This window comes from Vigna angularis, chromosome 5 (assembly GCF_016808095.1).
Source record: "Vigna angularis cultivar LongXiaoDou No.4 chromosome 5, ASM1680809v1, whole genome shotgun sequence".
Lineage (NCBI taxonomy): Eukaryota > Viridiplantae > Streptophyta > Magnoliopsida > Fabales > Fabaceae > Vigna > Vigna angularis.
In genome coordinates, this window is record NC_068974.1 from 26,975,770 (window position 1) to 27,002,063 (window position 26,294).

Below are 26,294 nucleotides of genomic sequence, written 5' to 3' on the forward strand. Positions count from 1 at the left end.
AAATACTGATTTTTATTTTATTTTCATTTTGTTTTTTATTTGTACATAATTGTTTTTTAAATTAATGCGGTTAAAAATCTCAAATCAACTAAAAGTAAAATTTATTAGATAAAATAGTTATTCTAAAAATTACGATATTGCATATAAAAATTATGAGGGTGCAAGAGGAAAATATTTTATTTTGTCGGGCCGTGCATGTTTTGGGTCGAGGCTAATGACGGTCTGACAGGTACAGTGTCAGTCATTCAAGAGATAGGGTTTTAGACTTCCAAACCCTTCGCCGATATCAAATGATTCCGATCACGAAAATGTCATCCGCCGCCGCCAGATCAATATTTCGATCATGCTCCGCCGGTCGTTCGGCGTTTCGCGTCGCCTCGGAAGCCAAAACGGCTCGTTCTCCGTTTCGCATCGCGTCCAATAGACCTCTCTCGCAATCCACTCTCAGGTAATAACGAACACCTTCAATGCATTTCATGGAAGCTTCTTTGTGTTGTTACTGTGTTAGTAGCTAATACCACTGTGTTGCGTATAAGGTTGCCTGTGGAGTTGAGTTCATGTGTGGTATCGATGATGCCGTACCACACGGCCACTGCTTCTGCGCTCATGAATTCCATGCTTTCAATTTCAAGCCGCACGTCCGCTTGGATTCCCGAAGGTATCGTCAGTTGCACTAACACTTTTAAAATGTTCAATGTATTCGAATGAAATTTCGAACGCCTTTGACTTAGTAACATTGTTGACTCCATACATAGTATAAAAGATTCACAACGGGTTATCTTTTTGAATTGGAGTCCTTTCCGTGGGAGGTGCACTTTAAAAGAAACTGGAAAATTTGGTAGTTGTGGGTTATAAGAATTATGGATTACTTCCGGGATGTAGCGGTTGGTACTTGAATTTTGTTGCTGTACATGCGTATGTGCATTTTATTATCCTGAAAAGACAGTTTGAATGGATAATCCTGGTGGTTGGTGTCTCTGTATAGTCAACGGACATAACTCCGAACTATTTCGTCTAAGTTCACTTTAAAGAGCATCAGATCTTAGGTCATTAATGAAAAAATCATCTGTTAATATTATGTTTACATGCTTAACAGATTCAAGTTTGTGTTTCCATAACTACCCGAATTGATTCTGATTCCATCACTTCGTGTTTACATGCTTTAGCTTGAAACGTGGAATTGGAATTAGTTATGGAAGAACTGAATATAAGTCAGTAATGCACTAAACGTTTTGAATTATGAACCTTTTCTTTTTATATCCTATAAGAGCCAAATCCCAAATAATCTTACTACTTTTCAAACTGGTTGGTATATTCAATGTGGATCAGATAATTAATTTTAAAGGAATTCAGAAGATGTGTACATTTTTTCTTTGGTAAAAAATATTAGAGGGAGCTAGGGAAAATTTGGGCTAAGTACTCCGTCTGTTTAGGTTAACTAGTTTGCATTCATTGTGATTTCCTGACAATTGGATTTTTCTTCTGAATTAGGTAGCTAGCATCTCTAGGATTCCATGATGTTCTTTCTACAATTAATTTTCGGGTATGTTTTCTATCAATTCTTGTACGAGATTTAATATTTGACAAAGCGTGCAAGATACATGCGTAATCTAATATCACCATATTCATTGACACCGGGCATTTTGTCTGTCTGATGCTTGACCATGTGTTTCTATAACTACTAATCTTGTATGTAAGATTAGTGGATTGGTTTCTTCCCTGCATCATTTGTTTGCCCGCACCCATTTAACTAAACCATTTAGTGAAGCCATACCTACTCCTTTTGGTTGTAGGCCAAAAGCAGACTACTTGAAGATCAAGAGGCGTAGATGGGATTGCCGGGACTTTCTATGATTTGATGTTCAGCTTGAAACAAGATTTTGTTTTTACCAGTAATAAATTCTAGGCATCTATAACTAACTATTAAACATTATTTTGAGCACATTTTTGTGCGTCTGTGTGTCATGTTGCGGAACATTTTTTTGTTTACACTGGAGGTTTTTGTTCTCTTTATATAGATGAACCATTTCGAGCATCTTGTGCGTCTTTGTTCTTATGAAAATAATCAATGTGCGATAAATTGTTGATGAAAAGATAGAGATAAAGACTATTTTAGAAATGATTTTATTATATGCCTTCTACAATTACTAATTAACTGCACACTTGGGAGAATTCTGTATATCTGTCTTACGTGATAGTTCTGCTGAATTTTGTATAATAAATAGCCATAATTACAATATTTCATTTTTGCTCCCTAATTTTCTAGCCTGTTGTGGTCATGCATTGTAGGGACCATCGGGAATTAAGGTGTAATATACTGATCTTTCTTGTTTAATCAGATTGCAATGATGATGTTTGATATCATTCGGATTAAGAAGATTGAAGCAAGCTTTTTGCATAAAAATCTGCAATGCATGAAACGTGTCGCCGAAAACATTTGGAAATTTGACTTGGCCATTGTAGAAGCAAGTTGATTCCCAAAAGGGAACTTTAAAACCTAGACCACATGTATTTAATTTCCTTCCTATTTAAGATGATAAAAATCATTCGGCTTACTATTTTTCATCCATATGAGCACTAGTACCGAAAGGCAAATAATCGAAATGCACTGCTTAGTACCAATGAAGTTTCCTTTTGTTTGTCCATATTAATTAGAATGTTCACGTTGACGTGGAAACTTGTTTATCTCTAGACTGTTATCTTTCTGTATAAAAAGGGTTTATGATATTCGAAACGTTGTAGTGGCTACCAAAGTTGTTTTTTTTTTTGCTTCAAAATTTAATGTAATTTGAGCTCTGAATACCTGAACTCTCAAATTCTAGGTTTCTGTCAAATCCCCCTGCTCCCCCTCATTAAATTCTGATTCATTGTTTTGCTTGTATAGGTCTGTGAATTCCCCTAAAAGCAAACCTGCCATGCAGAATCATGCATGTCACTTTCATTGCCTTCCATATTTGAAGGGATTTGCCACCAGTTGCCTCAATAGTGTTCATTTATCTCCTAAAGGTTTTAGTATCTCCACAAGATTAGAGTATGTTTCTTACGGAAGTTTAAACTCTGAAGTCTGCTAAGTTACCCGATTAGCATAATTTACATCGTATTTGATTGGTACATGTTTCATGTTTGTTAATCTTTCGCTTTTCTGTTGTGGTGGCCTACAAATTTTAATTACAGGTAGTATGTTTCAACAAACCAGATTAATATGTATCCTCTCACAAAATTGGAGTATTTAAAATTGAACTGTTGTCGAAATCATAATTGATTGGTATAGTCAATAAATTGTTCAACTCTATTTTGCAAACTGCATTCGTGGCAGTGCACAAAAAATATTTGCAATGATAATAGAGTAAATGATATATGCCGTTGTTTACTTTGCATGTTTGCAGCCTTAAATTTAGTTCATGTACTATAAAACTCATTTTTAATCCTTTAAAAACTGCTCATAAATTCCTTTGTATTTCATTGCATAAAATATCGCGATTGCTTGGCAATTTTCTAAAAAAACGGCGGAACTTGAGCTTGTTTTAGCTAAGGGTAAGTAAAAATTGCAATCTTTTACAAACGAGTCCTATCCTCTAATTACAACTTCTAAGATTTATTCTTTCAACAAAAATATTTTAACATTAATACTAAGTCATAGGTATGACATGAGCGAGGTATTTCTTTTTCTTAACATTAAATTGTATTTCAACTTCTATATTGAACAATATAAATATTCTTGATACAATTAAAAGTGTTAATGATACTCATTTTAAAATATATTAAATCCTATTACGATTAATATTTATATAAAATAGCTTTGAATTTATAAACTATATATTAAATTTGCAACGAACAATTTAAATGGTATTATAACTTTATTTTTAACTCTGAAACTTAAAAAAAAAAATCATAAAAGTTAATTTAGAAATAAGGATAAAAGAAATAGATTGAAAGAAATAAGTGATTGAGAGATAGTTGGGTTGATTTTTTTCAATAGTTAGAATAATAGTGTATTCAAAAGAGGAAAAATAAAACTATGTCGTGTCAATTGGGAATCTTTTTCTAAATTATAATACAATAATAGATATTTAGCCACACACTATTTACAAATCTTAGGAAATTTGATACACATAGGAGCAAAACGTTATATTTCAACAGTGGCACAAGAAAAAAAGCAGTATTCTAACAAACAGATGCAGGCACAATCCTAAAGAAAAGCTTCAACCCTACGTCCTTCTCTTACATCTCTATATATGCTAAATGCTTCTTCCATTATCTTAGCTTGTGCCAGCAATTCTGCTCTTTGTATACCAGAAGGGTGGGAAGAGAGATAATCCATACGCGTAGAATCACCAGCAATTTTTCCCAACTTTTCATACACTCCAGGTGCCACCCGGGGATCATAGCCTGCTGATGCAATTAGCAGCAACCCAATGTAATCAGCTTCTATTTCCATCCTAAAAAAAAGTGAATAAATTAGGTATATTACAAAATTTGTAGTCCAAGAACACCAGCATTAGAGATATATTTGCTCTATTGATCCCTAGATAACAAGCATTGCACCACAAATGGTTCTTATAATGACAATAATCTTAAAAGCTTTACCACGATGGGAATCCTATAAGCATGAAATTAATGCATTGAAGAATCGTGTAAAAAGTCCTACATTCACATGATTCTTATGCATTGATTATATCAATGGTGAATGGTATTTTCTTTTTCAGAAATGTCTGGACTAGTTGGAGTCATACCAATCAACTAGATTTAGAGTTACTTTTACCAATACCATGAGGTTGTTCCAGAAATCAATCGTATGTTCTTTTACTCTTGTGATTAGGAGTCTCATTGGAAAGGAAAATTATTGATTGTAGTTATGCAACAGCAACTAACATCAACAGTGCCATTCAACTTGTATCTATATCAGTTGATTCATCTCACCATGGTACAAAAGATTACATCAGTATACAATATTTATTTAAGTTACACTAAAAGTAATAGTAAGCTTGAATTGGTTCTGTTTTTCTTTACTCTATTCTCCTGTAATGTAATAGAATCTAAATCGATTTATAGAAAATTAATTGCTATCAGAAGCTCAAACTATGTTTAACATGTAAGAAAAAAATGAAGTATAAAGTTCAACAGTGAAATTGTTATAAACTCTTAGTTCTGTTTAGTCCAGCAAAACAATTTATTGGAAGGAAAATAAAGCAGCAACAGCATTGCTCCGCACTTAATATAAATCAAAAAACCACACAGAAAATAAATTGGTTAGAAAGGGAAAATGAACAAAGCATACCGCCTGGAGAAAGGTAGGTGGAAGAAAACGGATGACACTATGTTGACAATATCAGGTATGACAAGCTGATAAAGTATCAATTGTAGAATACCAAACGACAGCTTCTTTGTAATCCCCTCTGCACTGTGTCTTGCAACAGCATGCCCAACCTAATTAAAACCAAAATCTGTATAAAATGTTTGCATATCATATGTGCAAATAACAAATTAGTAAGTTGTACTATGTAAGCTTAAACCAAGCACAAGTATAATACCTCGTGCCCAATAATAGTTGCTATCTCTGCATCACTTTGAAAATGCTCAAACAAACCAGAGAACAAAACTATCTTCCCACCAGGTAAGCAGAGGGCATTAACAACAGGCTCATTTACGATCAAAATTTCCCAATTCAATCCATCCAAATGTGAGGTAGTAGCTTTTGACCGTCTTTGCTGATCATATTTCCAGCAATTTTTCTCATCAAGAATCTTATCCCCCCGGTGCCAACTCCTTTCAACCTTCTCTTCACTCCCAACCAATGCACTCCATGTCTCCCTTCCATCTCCTTCAACCAGCATAGTATGCTCTGATGCATTATCCTTCCTCAACCCTCTCTGTAATGCATCAACTATTTCCCTAGCTATCATTGTCACTCTCACACTTTGAGGATTTATTGGAGGCAATATCTTCCCCTTAAAAGTGACTTTAATTTGTTCAAACTCGTTTTCCCCAAGCCTCCTCTCAAATGCTTTGGACAACAGAACCAAATGGGTTCGGTTGGTACAAGGAACCGTTTCCAAGTTCCCAAAATAAACAGTGATTAAAACCCCTGAACCAACCATCACAACACAAAGATGTCTAACATTCTTAAACCAATGCCTTAGTCCCCTTGGCTTGAAATGTTGCACATTATATTGATCAATACAGTAAAATCTCTTAGCCCCCAAAGGAAAGAGATTGTGAAAGTTACCATTAACTCCAACAACACCTTGTGCCCCCAGTCTCTGAGAAATCGAACACCACGAAGAGAACCCATTAAAGATAGCCCCTTTTGAACCTGAATCTAAATACCAAGATTTGCAACTCGTAAAACTATGCCGAAAAGTTGGATTTTGACACATAAATCTCGAAGCCAAGATGCGAAGGTGATCAAGAGCTCCCCTTCTGTAGTATCCCATGATTTAGAAAAGAACCAAATCTAAACCAGAAAAAGGGGTGAGGGAGATTTGAAGTTTTAGAGAAATTCAAAATTCAAGGTCTGAACATGAATGAGAGTGGCAAAACACATAAGATTCAAAAATACCTGAGTACACGGTACTTTTAAGAAATCAAAGAATCTAAAAAGAGAATACTGAAACACACGTGGCCTGTTTAGTGTTTCGGAACTACACCCATGGAAGCAAAACTACACTACATATGAAGAGCTCCATGGTAACGTACTACCTAAAATCATGAATTACTCCAAGTCGATAAAAAACAACTCAACTTACACCATTCCTCTAAATTTCTAACCAATTACAATATTTTGGAAAAACAGTGGTCTAATAATAAATCATCCTCTAATTACAATTAAGTTATAATACAGTTAGAAAGCTGCTGTCTTTTTGCCTCTAGTCTTACACAGCAATTGAGTTACAACACGTAAAGGACCAAAGATTCGACAAATTAGCAACTTTTTTTAATGGGTATTCATGGTTTTCAACTGTGGTTCACAACCCCAGGTCCATCATCCACAATCTTCCCGCAAGATCAAGAATCCAGCAAGACCACAACCGCAATTTAAAATCATGAGAGTGGTATAACCAAATCAAACGGTAGAAACTTATTTATTAATGTTTTCTTCCAAGAAACCAAAAGTTGATTCATTTTGTGCAGGGTCTAACATAAAAAATAGCCCCAACTTCTTCAAAAGCCAATTTTTTTTTACCTAATATATTCAAGAAAATGAGGTTAAAGAAGAAAAAAATAGGTAAAGTTTGAAGATGATTATCGATTAAGAATGAAGAAAGTGCAATGGGTAGAGAAGTACGGTGTTGATCAGCAGCGGTGAGTGGAAGGGAGCAGCGATGGATTGAATTGGGAAATTGATCTTCACTTCACTTCACTAGCTAAGGACGTAGACACCTTACCACACGATAACTTTTTCTTACTAAATTTATTGTTTTTTAATTCATAACATCATACTTTAAAATTTAATTATAATAACTAAATTTATTTTAACAACTCCTGATTTTAACGGTACGTACTCAAATTAAATTTTATGAATATTTTATAATTTCAGGATTCTTTATGATAATAATAATTTTTTTATATTACTTCAAATGCTAAAGTAATGAATAATTGAACTAATAGTAATAATTATAAACTTTAGTATCAAATTTCATTTATTAACACCATTTTAATGATAATTTTGGTATCTATTGTATATTTTTACATTATTTTAGTGATAATTTTTATATATATTATATTTGCTAATGTTATTTAAATTTATTATCAAATTGTATGAATATATATTTTAAATTTTAATGATATTAAATTACTATATTACCTCAATTATGTTATATAAGAAAATGCCAAATTGTTTTCATTGATTATTTTTGTTTATATGTATTTCAAATGTTTTGTTTGTTTTTTTTAATTCGTCAACGAATATATTGTCTTAGCTTAGGAGACTAACAATTATATATTGATTTCAGAATTCAAATTGATCCTACAAATATTCATACCGATTCAACTCATTTGATGAATAAAAAATATGTGTAATATCTCTTTATTTGCTAACAAGTGAATGGTTGTTTCAAAAATTAAAATTGTATAAGTTTCCTGGTTAGAAAAACTAATTAAAAATATATAACTACTCTCTTTATTTGCTAACTAGTGAATGAGTGTTTCAATAATTTAAAAAAATATAATTTAATTTCCACATGAGAAATAATTAAAGATATGTTACTACATCTGTGTGAATTTCTGTGGAGAAAATTTACAGAAATGCAATCCGAAAATCATCTGAGAGAGTAGAAAGTAAACTGGTAATTTTTACAAAGGATTATAAACTTTAATAATAATAATTAATTAGATTTAGTTACAATTAATTAATTGCATATAGTGAGCGAAAATTGTTCTCACCTTTTATGATAATCAGATTCAACAGTCATCCATAATAACGAACACAAATTATCCAAAATTAGTAGCATTCCTTCTTGAAAGCTAACACCCTACCGTATAACTTTTCATGTGAAAGTTAAAGTTTACAATTGTCAACAAAAAAGAAAAAATGTAACTATTTTTTTCATGCATATGGGAGCAATGGTAACATCCAACTTCCAAGTCATAACTCATCCTCCACAATTTTCCTCACCCAACACTATCAGATTCTGATTAAACTACAAAAGACAAGGGTTGATGTAAGTTAGCATCCAACTTATAAAAGGTGAACAAAAATAAAGTATTCACAACATACCTCACAATGTAAAAATTGCAAACAAAGCAACTTGCTGGTAAACAATGCATTTTACTTGGTCATTGTTGATGACAAGTAGAAATTCCAGAAGATTGAACCCATTGACATGAAAGCCACTCGAGTTTGAAGAGGCACCACCCTATTATACATACACCACAAAAATAGCCAACTATGTAAGACTGGCTATGTAAACAATTCAAACCATAAATAACTAGATGATTACTGACATTTGAAAACTAGAGAAAGTATGCTCAAAATAGTGAAGTTCATCACCGTTATACTGACATGAGCACAGGCCCCTCTAGAATAAATCCCTCATCAAGGGATTTAAAAGGTGGAGAGTTAAATGTTATTTATATGGTTTAATACATCATTTGGTCCCTACTTTTAGGGGTTTGGTTCAAAGTAATCCTACCTTTTAAAAAAATTCAGTAAAACTCCATATTTCGTTAAAAAATATTCAATCCGGTCCTTTCTCTCCACAGGACAAAGCCTGTCAACAATCTAACTGCCAAAAGTCCCCCCTCCACTAAACAAACAACTATTTATACAACTCCTTTGCCTCCTATCCTAATCCCCTTTCCTATTATATCCACATACCCTATGTCCTAACATTACCCTCCTCTCCTTCAACAACCTTGTCCACAAGGTTGAACTCAGGATATTGATCCTGGATAGTCACAAGGTATATAACTCCAATCCTCACAAACCTGAATTGTTGTTCCAGACGAATCCCAATGAATACCAGACTCAACATGTTAGCAAGCAAATGAATAATCCCAGCATGTAACCAAATGCAAGTGACAAGTCTCCATCCTTGATGCCCGTTCTCAACATTATCCCACCGAAGGGCTCCCATCTTGGTCAATGTTGAAGAAGAAGGACCAAGATATGGATTCTCCTGCCTAAGTTCGAAGGAGAACCTTCCAAGGAACTTGGCCACGCCGCCACCTTGGGGACCAAGGTTATTCTTGGGACAATTGTTGATGTACATGAAAATAACAAAAACAACAATATTAGCAACCACAAACATAGGAACCAGCCATGATGTCCAATGGGTATCAGCTTCGTAAAGATTAGAAGACTCATGCGCAATGTAGTTTTCCTCTGTTCTGTTGTTCTTGGTTCTCCCACCGCTAGTCTCAAGATCTCTTCTGACCATAATTTTTTTTCTCTCAATCAAACCCAATTTCCAAGTCTCAAATTTTATTCTGTAAGGATGCTTTGTATCACGAGGTGGTGGCAGGCTTTCTCTCTCCTGAAAAACCCCATAGTGCGCCTGCAAATTCAGCTTGTTGTTCCCCTGTCAAATCCCCAGTCCACTCACCGCACCCCTCTTGCTCCACTAGGCCCAGATCCCACACTAGTACCCATGACTCAGCATCCACTAATTTCAACAAGGCCTTGGGTTCCACCCGCTGTCTGGAAAGCGCTGGATCACCCTTTACTGTCACCTTCTTACCCTTCAACATATATTCCATGGACATCTCCCCCCAATTGATCATAACCTTTCCAAGCTTCGCTAGCCATGCCAACCCCAAGATTACATCTACTCCCCCAATTCGAACACGTACAATTCCTCCTCCACCGTGGCTTCCCCCAAATTTATTCGAATTTTCTCGCAACGTCCACGAGATATCCTCTTGTGACCATCCCCAAGGCTCACCGTGTATGGGTTTGTATCAGTTACTGCTAACTTCAATTCCTCCACCACCCTCCGACTAATATAGTTATGGCTGGCCCCACTGTCTATGAGGACCACCACTCTTCTTTCTCCAATTCGCCTTGTTAATTTCATGGTTCTGGTTGGTGTCAACCCCTCTACTGAGCAAGCAGATAGTTCCATGGGCTTCGCATCCTGGTTCACGTTTTCTGTCCCTTCGTCCTCCTCGTCTTCCGCCAAGAGTAGCACCCGCAAGCTCTTCTCCAAACAACGATGACCTGGTGCAAAAGGACCCCCGCACCGAAAACATCGACCTTCTTCCCGTCTTTTAATAAATTCTGGATAAGGTAAATTTCTTACCATTCTCCCCCGATTGTCGCCTCCTCTGACGGTTCCACCTCTCTCGCTATTCACCGTCATCGGACCTTCTCTTCGGTTCGACCCACTCGCCTCCATTCCTCCTGAACGGTTCGCTGGCTGTTGCTCGACCTCTCCTCGAACGATGGTTGTCGAGCCTCGCGTACCCACTGGGTTCACCTTTAAGCCGTTCCAACCTCCTCCCCGCACTCTGGATATTGCGTCTTCCACGTCCCACGCGATCCTCACTGCAACCTCCAATTCTTGAGGATCTTGGATGCGGACTTGCCCCTTAATTTCTTCCCGTAGCCCAGCCAGGAAAAACCCTAACGCAAGTTCCTCCGATAAGCCTTGGGTCTAACCCAATAATATCTCGAAGCTCCTGGTGAATTCCTCCACCGACCCTTATTGTCGCACGTCGCCAGCTGCTCGTACACAGTTCCTCGAAATCCCGCTCCGAAACGATTTATAAACGCCGCTTTTAAGCCAAACCAAGAACGGTTCTTGGCTTTGTCTTTCCAGATCTTAAACCAATAACTCGCACTACCTTCCATGCTGATGTAGGCGAGCTCTACCTTGTCTTCCTCCGCCACTTTCTGTATATCAAAGAAGCGTTCCGCTCTGTTGATCCAGTTGTGTGGTTCTTGCCCTTCAAACCCCGGTAGGTCTACTCTTTTTCTTCAATTCTGTTGTATTCCCCCATTATCACGTCTCTCGTGATTATCATTCACCGAACTATTACCCCCTTCAGAGTTCCCATCATGATTATTAGTTCCTCCACCCATTAGCCTCATCAATTGTTGCATGTTGTGTCGTATCGCAGCGGTCTCCGCCAACACCACACGTAACAGGCACACAATAGAGACAAATAGAGACAAAGGAATTAAACTGAGTATTATTCATAAAAGAATGGTCTGTGCAACTACAGATACAAAGGGCTTAACCCCCTCCACAGGACAAAGCCTGTCAACAATCTAACTACCAAAAGTCCCCCTCCACTAAACAAACAACTATTTATACAACTCCTCTGCCTCCTATCCTAATCCCCTTTCCCATTATATCCACATACCCTATGTCCTAACAGTAGTTCTTTTACAACGTTGGCATTCACTAAAGCCCAGGAAGAGACTTCGTATGCAAGACATAAAAGTAGCTTGCAAATCTTATTATGGTACTATACTACCTGTTTGACACATTGTTCATTATGTTAGATAAATTCAACATAAACTAATTTAATTATTTATAAGTGTGACAATAACTTGTTTTATCATATGAATTGAATCTCGTGATTTTTTTTTATGCTATGAACTTTATTCATTTGATGCTGAAATTTACGGTTTAAACAATTTTTTTTTGGGTATAGAAGTGATTACTATTTTTCTCATCAATTTTTGTAGGGATATGAAAGCTTGAAGTCAATTTGAGACCTTTTCACCCAACAACCAGAAGCCTCGCCCAACGAGAAGAATGTTGAATTTGTTGGGCCAGCAGTACTCACTGAGTGAGATTCAAAAGTTTGCCCTGTTTAAAAAACTACTTCTCATCTAGTGAGAAGCCATGCTCGCACAATGAAAGTCTACTTTTTGAAAGTGTATTAAAAAGTGAAAACTGAACATGTTGAAGGGACTTTTGGAGGGAGAACAAACCAGAGGCCCTTGGAGAGCTTCTATGTGAGGAAAAACACTGGAAGGAATTCCCACTTCAAGCTTATCATTCTCTTGGCTAAGTTTTGTACTCCAAATGTCTACGAGTAGTTAATTCGTGCTTTCATTGGGATTGGATGTAATGAATTTATTCTACGTGCAGTTTTTCTTTTGCAATATAAATCTCTTACATGACTCTTGTATTATCTCTTGATGTGCTGTGTTGTGTGGTTTGGTTATCTATGCCTTAGGCTAGTTCTAAACATTGGAAAATGCTTTTAGAACTTGACCCGAATGATTGAACAACTTAGGTATATGATTCTAGACATAATTTTATATCTCTTGGTCATTCTAAACATCAACCCTTTATGCAAATCTTGTGAAAAAAAGAACTCGGGAATAAGTATTTTTGCATTAAGGTTTAGAATTTGTCTCTAAGGAATTAGGACAAGTGAGCTTGTTATGTGAATGTTGGAGTTATGTTAGAGATATATTGGTTAGAAAACGTGAATTGAGTTGAGTTCATGAATATAACCCTAGTGAATTTTTATCCTAATCAAGTGGTATAATTTTAGGTTTGGTAGCTTTGACTACTTTGAATTTAGAATTATATTTGCCTTTAAGTCTTTAGTCCAAATTTGTACAAAAATTACATTGGCTGCTAAACAATGTAAATCTCATGGGGAACCATACTTAAACTTTCAAATTTTACTATTTCTACAATTTGGTACACTTGTCAAGGAGTTAATAATTGTTACAACTTTCAAGTTCCCTTAGTATCAATTCCTATTTCTACTAAGGGGTTTAGAATAACAGTACATACCTGTATAAATTGTGATTAGGTAGCAATAAAATGGTGTAAAAGAAGTATCAATCTCCTCCCAGCACTGGTAGGAATATTTAATAGGAAAAAAAAATACTCATTCTGCAAATATGTCATAAGAATGAATTTGTTCAAATTGCTCAGCTTAAGATTTTATGGTTCCGTTCAGATGAAAATGCCTTTCTCATTTGTAATAGAGCATTTTTTATGGGAAGTTGTTAAGAGAACCTTTTTGCCTCTTTGCATTTGTATTTGGAATTTCCAAATTCAAACTAATTCAATAGAAAAGGGAAAATAATAAACATAAATAGAAGATTAAACTGAAGGATATGAAGATGCGCACCAGAAATTTAATACACTGACAGGGATCCAAAATCTAAAACCTGCAAAGACAAGATACAAATGCTAGCATCAACCTATGTGAAGTATGCATGATCAAGTTGTGATACATAATAATTAGACAACAATATTTACCATAAAGTAACGTTGGAAGAGCATCTCTTCTGTATTTTTCTGGAAGCTCAGAGAGCCTCCGTTGCCATAAATTGTTCCATGCAAAAACAACAGCAATGACACATGGACCTAACACAATCTGGTTTAGTAAAACCTGCCAGAAGTGAGGAAGAAACAGAGAAAATAGAAGGTATCATCTATCCTTAATTCCAGCTAGCTCCCGTAAATTAGATCAAATATAATTATAAATGAAGCATAGTACCTTTAACATTAGGTTCTGTACCGTTGGTTTGGGGAGAAAGTGGTCAAGACACTGGTACCAGGCATAAGAACCAGGACCATACAAAAGGAGTCCATAGGAAGTCATTCGAAGGGCTCGTAGCCAATCATGGTCTGAAAGGTGGCTCCATAGTTCATCCTATAACAGTCCTTTTCGGTTAATGATAACAAACCCTCTAAGTATCTTTACTGAGCACTATTATTGCTATTGAATATAATAAAACTAAGTATAAGATTAATCTCTCTTAAAAACAATATCTACCAATATCAAACAATAGTAAAAGTCTATGTTTCCCTAATTAACATAAAACTCAATATATCTAACACAATATATCTAACAATTGCTAAGAAGAAAACAAATAGCAGCTCTCATCCACCATCTCAACATGATCAAAAGACCTTGCACATGGTTTCTGACCTTTGAAACACCAATGCATTAATTTACTTCACATATCCATATTCAATATGTATTTTTTAATACATGATAAATATGTATCTATAAATTATCCAAGCCTTTAAAAAGGTTATGGAAATCTAATAAAGTAATATGAAACATAGAAGCATGCATATAATAAAAACGTGGAATCATTGTCCCTAATGAAAATTGTCCTTGTTGTGGACAATCTCAAGAAAGAAACGAAATTGATACTATTTTTATTTGTAGGCAATAATAGGAAGAATATATGATGATAGTGATTAATAAATTTTATTGTTCATAGTGATGCTCTAGAAGCATGATCTTAATTTCGATTTTCATATTTGCAATCATACAATTATCATGTTTTATAAATTCATATGCATTTAGATATGTATCTGACATATTATAAACGTTTAAAAAAAAACCCACATCTCTATGTTTGATATGTATTGGATATGTATCTACATGTATCTATTTAATACACATATAGAATCTGTAGATATAGCAGATAAAACAGTAACCAATTGTGACTAGAAAAACATATAAACAGTTCTCCACTTGTTAATAAGTTCATCCAAATGACCAAGCAGTAACACTAAAAAAATATCTGTCAGAAACCTTCAAACATTCTAAATTTACATAAACAACATTCCGAAAGGGTACGAATTCTTCTAAAATTCAAAAGAAGTAACGCATGGTACTAATTTCACGTAAAACCACTCGTCCTTTACAAGAAAATGTCATACATATTCACACCTTTTGCCACCATTTTGTTTTCTCTTCATTGAATTAACAATATTCTAAGTCACAATCTTTGTGCTCACCTGAGATATATTGTCACCACCCTCCTTAGCTTTCTTCCAACGGTTGCTAAGCTGAGCGATTGTGTCGCCGGTGAGGGCGAGGGAGGCCGCGGTCAGCGCTTGCTTAACCGGAAACCGGTAACCACCTCCGCCGGTTGCACCCGCCGAACCGGAATTGCGACGTACACGACGCCGTCGAGACTGCGGTAGCGGATTCCACTTCCACAGCCCCCAACACCCACTTCCAATAGCGTCCATTCTCCAATTTTACCCTCCAAACTCGAGATTTTTTCGCTTTTATAGCAAAACTCCAACTTGGGATGGGACCAAACAAACACAAAACGCACCGTTTCAAGTTCAACATTTTTTTTTTCTTTTACAAATTAGATAAAAATTACGTTTTCCTGTTTAAAAAGACCTAATGCAATAAATACACTTTCTTCACTTCTGGGCAAAATGCATGAAACTCAAATGATATTAGAAAGTGGTTTCAGTAAAATTGGATTGGATTATATAATTATTTAGATGACGGTGTTGAATTGAGTTATAGTTTCAAACTTTTGCATCTGATTTCAGAACGCCATCGAAGGCCTAAAGCAACAATCTTTTCTCCTATTTCTCAGTTGGGTCATGAGCATGATAGCCAATTGTTTTATTCTCTAAGAATTTCACGTTGTAACCTTTCCAAAGTAAAATTCTAGAATTTGTTTGATTTCAAAACGCCATTGAAAACCGATGGCAACACTGTTTCTCCAATTCTCTTATTAGGTCTCCAACTTTTGTCAGAGTTAGTGTTATGAGTTACTCAGGTGGTTTTTTGTTGCAACTAACACAAAGGTGCAAGAAACTTCCGAATCAAATGAAGCAAATTCATTCCTTTATAATCACCAATGGCCACCTTCTTCATCATTCAAATGCTCCATCATCATCACTAAGTGATCGATGGATGCCTACTCTCCTCTACAACGCCCTCATCAGTGCCTATCTTATACACAAACGCAAGGTTTTTCTTTTCACTCATATGCTTGCAAACCAAGCTCCACCCAACAGTCACACTTTCCCTCCTCTTCTCAAATCTTCCCCTCTTCCTTTGGGCACTACCCTTCACTCTCAAACTGTCAAGCGTGGCCTTTTGTCTGATCCCTTCATTCTCACCGCTCTCCTTTCCCTTTATGCAAGAAACCACCTCCTTCCTCATGCACACAGGGTGTTTGAAGAATTTCCTAGGTTTTGCATTGTTGCGTGCAATGCAATGCTCAATGCTTTTTCCATAAATGGGCACATGGAGGCTGCTGTGGAATTCTTTGAACGCATGCCCCAAAGGGATGTTTTCTCATGGACAACTGTTGTGAATGGTTTTGCTTTGAATGGGAATTTTGGTGCCTCAATTCGGTTTTTCGGGAAGATGATGAGTCATGAGGATGTGGTGCTTCGTTTGGTGAAGCCTAATGAGGCTACTTGTGCTAGTGTGCTCTCTTCTTGTGCCAATTTAGACGGTAAAGTGGCTCTTGATTGTGGAAAGCAAATTCATGGATATGTAGTGGTGAATGAGGCCAAGTTAGGAGTAAATGTGGAAACTTCGTTGATAAATCTTTATGGGAAGATGGGGTGCTTGAGTAATGCTGAGAAGGTTTTCAGAGTAATGGTTGTCAGAAAGGTATGCACTTGGAATGCAATGATTTCTTCGTTGGCTTGCAATGGTAGAGAGAAGGAGGCTCTGGACATGTTTGAGAAGATGAAGCTTCATGGGTTGAAACCAAGTAGCATTACTCTTGTTGCTGTTCTTACAGCATGTGCTCGTGGAAATTTTGTCAGGGAAGGATTGGAGTTATTTCGATCAATGTGGCAGGACTTTGGAATAGAACCAATAATGAAGCACTATGGATGTGTGGTTGATCTCTTGGGTAGAGCAGGGCATGTCGAAGAAGCAGCTGAGATCATAAGAAATATGCCTTTTAAGCCTGATGTATCTGTTTTGGGAGCCTTTTTGGGTGCATGCAGGATTCATGGAGCTATAGAACTAGGCGAAGAAATAGGAAAAAAAATGCTTAAATTGCAGAGACAACAGGGTGGGCAATATGTGCTATTGTCGAGCATGAATGCGGAGAAGGAAAGATGGGATCATGCTGCTGATCTAAGGAGGGAAATAATGGAGGCTGGAATTCAGAAAATTCCAGCATACAGTATGGTTCATTTGACATAATTATATTTCTGTTCTCTGTCCTCTTTCAGTTATTCTTTTTTGTTTCCCTTCTTTTCTAATAGGTTACTTTTAGTCTACCTAATCTTTAGGAACCAGTTTAGTAGTTTTGGAGCTGTAACTGTGCATATCCGGGCATCATGTTTTTACGAGTTGTAGTTTAATTGGAGACTATTTAAAGTCAATATATATTTTATTTATCTAATAAGAAATACATTATCTTCTATTTTCCATATTCATTTCCCTTTAGTTTACTGTGGATCTAGAGCCACGTTCCGAAAGGTCCTTTTCAAAACACATTCAAGTGGTCACAGACGACAATTATGTGTAGCCTTCAATTCCTTGCTTTGGTGGGCATCATTTTGATTATTGAGATATGTTGATGGAGAACTTCCTCATGTCAGTTGTTGTTAAGTTAGGGATTACTGAGCTAACTGCGGGTGCAACTGGTGCACAAGAGATTGAAGAAAAAAACTTGAAGCTAAAGGATTTAAAAGCTAAAAATTACCTCTTCCAAACTCATGACTTTGATATTATGTTAAGAAGTGGACTTTTAAGTCTAACTCAACCTCACAAAACCGACTTGTAAAGTGAAGTTTGCATCCATTTATATATTCTAAACTGACTTTATAATTAGTTAATGTACTACACATTATGGATGGACCGATAATGGGTGAAATGATATGCCCAACAAACAACAAATTTCTTGATAGCGGGTGGCACAATAGGCCGATGAAACAACAAATTTCATTAAGATAGACTCTAGACCATGACTCTGATACCTTGTTAAGAAGTGGACTTTAAGTCTAACTCAATCCCACAAAATCGGCTTGTAAGGTGAGGTTTGCTCCCACTTATATAGTCTAAATTAGTCTTATCTCTAGTTGATATGGGACTTCAAACACCCCCCCATGCCAAGGTATATACACTCGAGTGTGGGATTAGACATTAATGGATGATCCGATATTGGTTTGATAGCGGGTGAAATAATATGCCCAATGACTAACAAATTTCGCTAGGATAGGCTTTAACTCAACTTTGGTACCATGTTAAGAAGTAGACTTTAAGCCTAACTCAACCCCACAAAACCAACTTGTAAGGTGAGGTTTGCACCCACTTATATACTATAAACTTACCTTATCTCTAGTCGATGAGAGGTCTCCAACACATCCTTTCACGCTGAGGTATATACATCTTGAGCGTGGGACTAGACACGTTAATGGGTGGTCTGACAACAGCCCAATAGTAGGTAGCACGATAGACCCAAGAAATGACAAATCTCGCTAGGATAGGCTCAAACTTATGGATCTACAAAACTGGCTTGTAAGGTGAGATTTGCACCCATATGTATACTATAAATTGACCTTATCTCTAGTCAATGTGGCACTTCCAACACACCCATCTCATGCTGAGGTATATACATCTCGAGCATGATTAAATATTAATAGGTGGTCTGATAGCGGGTGGAATAATATGCCCAACAAACAATAAATATCCCCATAGCGATTGGCATAATAGGCTAAACAAATGAAAAGTCTAGCTAGGATACGCTTTAACCCATGACTCTGATACCATGTTAAGAAGTGGATTTTAAGCCTAACTCAATCTTACAAAATCAACTTGTAAGGTGAGGTTTGTACTCACTTATATACTACTGTCGCAACCGGAATCGCGACGGGACGACGATCCAAAAAGAAACGGGTTTCGAAAAGAGATTTTGGAGTCGCCACCATAGTTTATTCTGGAAAACTACGGAAAAAACCATAAAATAATAAGACACGGTCCACGAAAACCAGATTCTGGGTTCGGGAGTCGGTTACGCGTAGGGAAGGTATTAGCACCCTACAGCGCCTGCCCGAAGGCGGTACCTTTAACTAAATGCGCGAATGTGATGTGGTTTTCAAAATGTTTAACTATCCCCTAAAATAAAAGTCTAAATAAACAAAATATATTTTTTAGTTTTTTTTGGGCCCGACAAGGATTGACCTTGCTCCTACGTATCCTCATTCAAAATGAGAAATCAGGGTTACGTAGTTCTTTTGAATCTATTTGAGAAATTTGTTTGGAAATTGTTTGAAAATTTTGTTTGGAAATGATTTTGGATTTTTGGGAAGTGAACCTGACAAGTACTAGCCTTGCTCCTACGTATCTCCACTTTTGATGGAGAATCAAGGATCACGTAGTTCTAGCTTGAAAGACTGTTTGTTGTTTGAAAAAAAGCCAGATGTTTTTAATTTTTGAAGATTTTATATATTTGTTTTTGATATTTTCGAGAAAAAGAAAGTAATGAGTACTAGGCCGACGCGAACGGTCACACGAGTACTCATACCTTTAGAATGGTATTTAAATATTTTTAATTATTTTTTAAAAGAGAAATAACGATATTAAGCACTAGGACGATGCGAACGATCACACGAGCACTCATACCGTTATCTACTTATTTAGGAAGACTTAAGAGTATTGAGTGCTAGGCTGATGCGGACGATCGCACGAGCACTCATACCATTATTTAATTTTTTAGATTGAAGATATTAAGTACTAGGCTGATGCGGACGATCGCACGAGTACTTATATCATTATTTAATTTTTTAGATTGAAGATATTAAGTACTAGGCTGATGCGGACGATCGCACGAGTACTTATATCATTATTTAATTTTTTTAGATTGAAGATATTAAGTACTAGGCTGATGCGAACGATCGCACGAGTACTTATATCATTATTTAATTATTTAAATAAGAGAGAAAGGTTTTTAGCACAAGGACGATGCGAGCGATCACACGTGTGCTTAACCTTTGAAACATACTTTTTGTAATTTTTATTTAAGAAAAAGAAAAGGTTTTTTAGCACAAGGACGATGCGAGCGATCACACGTGTGCTTAACCTTTGAAACAGATTTTTGTAATTTTTATTTAAGAAAGAGGAAAGGTTTTTAGCACAAGGACGATGCGAGCGATCACACGTGTGCTTAACCTTTAAAACAAAAATTTTTTTTAAGAAAGAGAAAAGGTTTTTTAGCACAAGGACGATGCGAACGATCACACGTGTGCTTAACCGAATATTTACTTATTTAAGAAATTTGAGGGTATTGAGTGCTAGACTGATGCGGACGGTCGCACGAGCACTCACACCATTATTTAAATTTTTAGGATTTTTCCATTCAGTTTTTTTTATTTTTGCTCTTGTTTTTTTTTTTGTAATTTTTATTAATATAAAAATAGTATTTACAAAAATATTTAAAATAGATTATAAAAATAGTAATAATAGTTACGTAAGGATTTAATATAAAATAAGAATAATATTTACTAAGCATTTGAAATGAAACAACGATATTATTTACATACCTATTTATAAAAATGACAATATTATTTACATAAGTATTTAAAATGAAATTATAAAATATAAGGTAAAAGTAGTAGTTACGCAAGTATGGCAAATAAGTATAAAAAAAAAAAATAAATGAATGTGAAAACATACTAATATAATAGTAAAATAAACTGTGCAAGAAAAGTGTACGTGTGACAAATAATTACGGTGAAAAAAAATAAAATCAAAGAAAAAAAATCGCAAAATACATATACGGTTGCATAAAGTAAAATAAAAACATAAAAAAAAAATCTAATAAAACCAAAGATATATAGATTAGAACCGATATTGAGGAAAAGCTTGGCCCAGGCCCAATTTCTTTCAAAGCAGAAACCCTGGTTTCCTTTTTTCTCTTCATTTGTGGAAATCTCCTTCTTCTCTCATGAGTCAGAGGCATCCTCTTCCTCAGCCTTCATACCGTCACACCAAATCACTAGCCTCCGTGAACAAAGTGTAGGCCAACCTCAGATCCATACACCTTATGTCAGCCTGCTTCTTCTCCTCGCACAGATTGTTCACGTTGCCAACCAGCCCAACCAGCCCCAAAACGAAACACTTGCACGTCTCTTCATCTTCGCAGCTGCGTGGGCAGAGACTAGGAAAATGAGTGAGTTTTTCTCTGTTCTTCGGGTGTTGAGGTTGGGTTGGTGCAATGGTGATGAGTGTGGAGAGACCGAAGAAATGAAGCTACGCAGTGGCGACCCAACCGAATAAACGATAGACGAACGGCGCGGTGCGAGCAGCGGTATCCGACAACGATGTGATACAACGCTGGTAGTAGTCGTCGGCGACGGGGTAGCCAGTGAACTTGAGAACAAATCTCCCACGCACTTCACGCCCGAAAGAAAGTGACAGTGTGTGCCGTTATGTGCCTCCTGGAGCTCCTCCTTGTGGTTGGCCTTTCTTTTTGTTGTAGATGAATAGGGGTTCTCGGTGTTGACAGAGAATGGAGAGGGATTAGGCGGAGGCCATCCGGTGAGTGAGTGGGTTTCCCCTGTGAGAGTTTGGCTTGGTGATTGAAAAAATGGTAAGAATAGGCGATGAAGGTTGGGGTTCTGCGTAATGCTTTTTAAAGAAAAGCGATAGATAAAATGGAGGTTAAAGATGAAGTTAGCGGGTGATGTTTGATGCCAGATAAATTTGAATGGGCAGTGATTCTGGAGATTGAATCTGGTTTGGTGAGGAATTATGAGGGGTGATAATGAAGACGCTGTGTGAAAAGAATAGAGGTGTTGCTCCACTGAGGCCCGGGATGAAGGTGATGGGTATTGGAGGTAATGGAGTTGGGGAATGGGGAGTGAAAGGAAAAATGTGGTTACGGGTCAGAGGAGCAGAGGAGTGGTGGAGAGCCAAAAGGGCAGTGCGTGTGTCTGTGCGTGAAGGAGGAGCCATTTTCCTTTTTTCTTTTTGGGAATTGGATGTGAGTGTACGTGATCAAGGACGTGTCGTTCTTTTTTTTTTTTTTTTTTTAAATACTCATATAGAAAATCAAATCAATAAAAAAAACAAAATAAAATAATAACAAAAACAGAATTAAAATTATATAAAAATAAAATAAGATACAATAAAAAAGAGAGACCTATATTATTTAGTTATCCGGACGAAATTGGGTGTTGACAGCTGCTCCTCTTTACTTAGATTTTACTAGATAATATAAAAATTGATATTTTCGTATTATCTGAGTAAAGACTAAGTAAAGAAAGAAACACTAATTTCGTCCGGATTTCAAAATGAAACAAGGAACAACAGGGAATTTTAAACAAAAATGAGCATGGCTAAGAGAATTGAGGTGTGCAAACCTCATGGAGGGTGTCATAACCCTATGGATAAATGAATGAGGCGTAACAACCTCGTGGAGGGTGTAAGAACCCTATTGATGAATGTAGTGAGCGTGATCATTGGGTTCGACCATTGCCAAGCAGAGGGCCGTTAGAAAAACTAAAATCTCGACTTGACCATTGCTTTGCAGAGGGCCAATATCGCAGAACTAAAACCTGGATTTGACCATTGCCTCGCAGAGGGCCAAACTCACAGAACAGAAATTTAAATCCGACCATTGCCATGCAGAGGGCCGATAACAGAAAACTAAAACCTGGATTTGACCATTGCCTCGCAGAGGGCCAAACTCACAGAACAGAAATTTAAATCCGACCATTGCCATGCAGAGGGCCAAACTCACAGAACAGAAGAGATAAAGTCAGTGTTCAAACAAAAATTATGTCAGGTAAAACCACTTTAAATGTTCTGTATGTGCTTGATTTGAAAACTAGTTGAGCGTTCGTTAATTAGAAGAGAAGGGCTGTGAAATTGTGATGGAAAAATAGTGTGTCAAATCAAAGATGTTAAGTTGGAACTAATTCTACAATAAAACTGATCGGTAACAAGACTTTCCTGTTTACTTGCAAAATTTAAAGTTGAATTGCTCAGTAGCCAAAGTAAGCAACATGGCATGTGTTAGACCATTATTAATCTATGAGAGAAGAAAGAAACATAGTTAGTTGGTCTAACTGTTTGGTCAGTTAGGGGGAGCGGGGAAAAGCTTTTGAACTTGTATAAATAGTTGTGATTAGTTTGGGGAAGGGATCTTTTTGCCTTATTGAATTGTTGATCAGGACTCATTGTCCTAAGGGGAAGAGGTTAAGCTCTCTGTATTCTTTCTGTTGATTGAAAGTGAATAAAAGAAGCATTTCTTTGTCGGTGTGTGTGTTTGAAAAGTAAGGAGTGAGTTTTTCCTAGGTTCTTGGATAAAGAACCTATCATTTGGTCCGACCTGCCGGATCCAAAAGGAAGAGAGAATCAATGATGGACGGACAGTCATCGGAGGATAGATTGGATAACCTGGAGATAACGGTGGAAGGAATTAAAGAGGAAACAACGGCGATAAGGGGAGACATTCAACAGATGATGAGGATGATGAGCGGAGGCCCGAATAATCACGGAGGAGGGTCAGAAAAGTGAAGTACGTCCGTGAATGACAATCACGAGCATCGCGAAAGTGGGGTAGTGCATCAGAATTGGAGGAAGAGGGTGGAATTACCTGGGTTTGATGGGCAAGAGCCGCATAGTTAGATCAATTGGGCATAACGCTTTTTCGATATTCAGAAAGTGGCAGATGATGATAAAGTTGAACTCGCATATATCAGCATGGAGGGTAGTGCGAGCTACTGGTTCAAGATTTGGAAAGACAAAACCAAGAACCGGTCTTGGACGGGATTAAAGGCATCACTGGTCAATCGCTTTGGAGAGGGTTTCGGGGCACGGTGTACGAACAATTAGCAACTTTACGTCAAGAAGGTTCGGTAGAGGAATTCGCCAGGAATTTTGAGGTATTGCTGGGGCAGACGCAAGGATTGACGGAGGAGTTGACACTAGGATTTTTTTTGGCGGGATTAAAGGAAGAGGTCAAGGGCCAAGTACGCATCCAGGCCCCCAAGGAATTGGAGGAGGCGATCAGGGTTGCGAGAGATGTGGAGGACGCGATGATACGAACGCGAGGAGGAGGTTGGAATGTCGATAATCGGGGGAGAATGGTTCGAAATTTGCCCTATCTGGAATTCTTGAAAAGACGAGAGGAGGGACAATGCTTCTGGTGCGGCGACCCCTTCACTCCAGGACACCGCTGCTCGGAGAAAGGTTTGAGAGTACTCTTGTTGGCAGAAGACGAGGAGGATGTGGTTATCGAAGGTGGATCCCCGGAGGGGGATTGCATGGAACTGTCGGCGTGCTCGGCGAAAGGGATGACGTCGCCGACAACCATGAAGCTCGCGGGGAGAATCGGAGAGAAGCCAGTGCTAATTCTCATTGATAGGGGGGCCAGCCATAATTTCGTGAGCCGACGGGTGGCAGAGGAGATGAGACTTCCGGTGACCGACACGACGCCATATGTGATGAGTCTCGGGGACGGACAGCGGAGGATGTCAAGAGGGCGTTGTGAGGGGGTACCGATCAACATGGGGGAAACTACGGTGGTGGCAGACCTTTACGTCTTCGAGCTAGGTGGAGTAGATGTTGTACTGGGAATTGCATGGTTGGCAACGTTGGGAGAGGTGATTATCAATTGGAGGGAGATGTCTATGATATATACCATGGGAGGCAAGAGGATTAGAGTGGAGGGGGACCCAGCTCTGGCCCGACAGCTGGTGGAACCCTAGGAACTGAAGAAGGTAGTGGATGCTGACTCATGGTTCCTTGTATGGGAAGTGGGGCAGCTGGAACAGCAGAGAGACGACACGTGTCCAGGAGAGCTCACGGGGGAACAGCAGACCAAATTGAAGGCTGTGTTACAGACCCACTGCGAGGTATTTCAAGAGCGAGAAGGCTTGCCTCCGATATGTGATTTGGAGCATCGGATTGTCCTTAAAAAGGGTGAGGACCCCGTCAACGTGAGGCCATACAAATATTCTTATTTTATGAAGGAGGAGATAGAGACGCAAGTTGCGGATATGTTGAAGGTGGGGATTATTCGTCCCAACAGAAGCCCATACTCCAGTCTAGTTATCCTAGTGAAAAAGAAGAATGGTAGCTGGCGAATCTGCGTCGATTACCGAGCACTTAACAAGGCAACTATCCCCGATCAGTACCCCATTCCTGTGATAGAGGAGTTGCTGGACGAACTGCATGGCGCCAAATACTTTTCTAAGATAGATTTGAAGGTCGGGTATCATCAAATCCGAATGGGAGAGGAAGATATCCCGAAAACGGCGTTTCGCACCCATTAGGGTCACTTCGAATTTTTGGTGATGCCCTTCAGGCTCACCAACGCCCCAACAACTTTCCAGAACGCCATGAACAACCTGCTACAGCCCTTCCTCAGGCGATTTGTACTAGTTTTTTTCGATGATATCCTCGTGTATAGTCGGACATGGGGAGATCACCTCGAACAGCTGGGCTCGGTGTTGCAGTTACTGGGACAACAGGAATGGGTAGCCAACCAAAGTAAATGCGAGTTTGGGAAGCAACAAATTGGCTACTTAGGACACATAATATCTGAAAGAGGAGTGGAGATGGACACGAAGAAGGTGCAGGCGGTGTTAGGGTGGGGAGAACCAAGGAATTTAAAGGCTTTGAGGGGGTTTCTAGGCCTCACGGGTTATTATCGCCGATTTGTGAAGGGATATGGGAGAATGGCCAAACCTCTGACATACTTGCTAAAAAAAGGGAGTTTTGAGTGGTCACCAGCAGCATAGACGGCCATGGAGAATTTGAAAACAGCCATAACCACGGCACCAGTTTTGACTCTTCCAGATTTTAACCAAGAGTTCCAGCTGGAATGTGATGCCTCAGGAATAGGTGTGGGAGCAGTACTCATGTAGAATAAAAAACCTATTGCTTTCTTTAGTAAAGCGTTATCGGTGGGATCTCTAAGTAAGTCAGTGTATGAAAAGGAACTTATGGCTTTGGTAATGACCATTCAACACTGGAGGCCCTACTTATTGGGACGGCGGTTTGTGGCATATACCGATCAACGCAGTTTGAAATACCTGCTGGAACAACGAATCACAACCCACAACCAGCAGAATTGGATAGCTAAGCTCATGGGTTATGATTTTGACATCGTATACAAGGTGGGAAGC

General features: G+C 37.8%; 6 protein-coding genes across 15 annotated transcripts; 3 read left to right on the forward strand and 3 right to left on the reverse strand.

Annotated features, from left to right (window-relative positions):
• The first annotated feature begins 208 nt into the window (after window positions 1–208).
• LOC108338979 (protein NUCLEAR FUSION DEFECTIVE 6, mitochondrial) lies at window positions 209–3,252 on the forward strand. Of its 6 annotated transcripts, none has more exons than XM_017576079.2 (4): window positions 209–448; window positions 537–658; window positions 1,492–1,543; window positions 2,340–2,727. In XM_017576079.2, the coding sequence occupies exons 1-3, from the start codon at window positions 291–293 to the stop codon at window positions 1,497–1,499; spliced, it is 288 nt and encodes a 95-aa protein (XP_017431568.1). In that variant the 5' UTR covers window positions 209–290; the 3' UTR covers window positions 1,500–1,543; window positions 2,340–2,727. The 6 variants fall into 6 exon arrangements, with proteins under 6 accessions (XP_017431568.1, XP_017431565.1, XP_017431562.1 ...); XM_017576076.2 differs by lacking the exon at window positions 2,340–2,727 and adding an exon at window positions 1,794–2,035; XM_017576075.2 differs by lacking the exon at window positions 2,340–2,727 and adding an exon at window positions 2,885–3,252 and having other exon boundaries at window positions 210–448.
• A 769-nt stretch (window positions 3,253–4,021) lies between these two features.
• LOC108339616 (uncharacterized) lies at window positions 4,022–7,413 on the reverse strand. Of its 4 annotated transcripts, none has more exons than XM_017576776.2 (4): window positions 7,286–7,413; window positions 5,532–6,454; window positions 5,279–5,427; window positions 4,022–4,439 (listed from the first exon to the last, which is right to left on the reverse strand). In XM_017576776.2, exons 2-4 carry the CDS (start codon window positions 6,432–6,434, stop codon window positions 4,190–4,192), a joined length of 1,302 nt encoding a protein of 433 aa, XP_017432265.1. In that variant the 5' UTR covers window positions 6,435–6,454; window positions 7,286–7,413; the 3' UTR covers window positions 4,022–4,189. The 4 variants fall into 4 exon arrangements, with proteins under 4 accessions (XP_017432265.1, XP_052734353.1, XP_017432266.1 ...); XM_052878393.1 differs by having other exon boundaries at window positions 5,532–6,420; window positions 7,286–7,383; XM_017576777.2 differs by having other exon boundaries at window positions 5,532–7,397.
• Window positions 7,414–8,362: 949 nt separating this feature from the next.
• On the reverse strand, window positions 8,363–15,433 carry LOC108340658 (uncharacterized). 2 transcript variants are annotated; one of them, XM_052877799.1, is made up of 6 exons: window positions 15,177–15,433; window positions 13,918–14,073; window positions 13,677–13,809; window positions 13,546–13,585; window positions 8,717–8,855; window positions 8,363–8,639 (listed from the first exon to the last, which is right to left on the reverse strand). In XM_052877799.1, the coding sequence occupies exons 1-5, from the start codon at window positions 15,411–15,413 to the stop codon at window positions 8,768–8,770; spliced, it is 654 nt and encodes a 217-aa protein (XP_052733759.1). In that variant the 5' UTR covers window positions 15,414–15,433; the 3' UTR covers window positions 8,363–8,639; window positions 8,717–8,767. The 2 variants fall into 2 exon arrangements, with proteins under 2 accessions (XP_052733759.1, XP_052733760.1); XM_052877800.1 differs by lacking the exon at window positions 8,363–8,639 and adding an exon at window positions 13,203–13,269 and having other exon boundaries at window positions 8,718–8,855; window positions 13,534–13,585.
• LOC108340659 (RHOMBOID-like protein 2) lies at window positions 8,866–9,887 on the reverse strand. The gene has a single exon (XM_017578175.2). It carries the CDS (start codon window positions 9,876–9,878, stop codon window positions 9,318–9,320), a length of 561 nt encoding a protein of 186 aa, XP_017433664.1. The 5' UTR covers window positions 9,879–9,887; the 3' UTR covers window positions 8,866–9,317.
• A 120-nt stretch (window positions 15,434–15,553) lies between the features above and the next one.
• On the forward strand, window positions 15,554–17,519 carry LOC108339332 (putative pentatricopeptide repeat-containing protein At1g10330). Its single transcript, XM_017576470.2, has one exon. The coding sequence runs from the start codon at window positions 15,952–15,954 to the stop codon at window positions 17,356–17,358; it is 1,407 nt and encodes a 468-aa protein (XP_017431959.2). The 5' UTR covers window positions 15,554–15,951; the 3' UTR covers window positions 17,359–17,519.
• A 4,403-nt stretch (window positions 17,520–21,922) lies between these two features.
• Window positions 21,923–25,907, forward strand: LOC108339333 (uncharacterized). Its single transcript, XM_052878210.1, has 4 exons — window positions 21,923–22,141; window positions 23,877–24,767; window positions 24,930–25,378; window positions 25,472–25,907. The coding sequence occupies exons 1-4, from the start codon at window positions 21,923–21,925 to the stop codon at window positions 25,905–25,907; spliced, it is 1,995 nt and encodes a 664-aa protein (XP_052734170.1).
• Window positions 25,908–26,294: the final 387 nt, after the last annotated feature.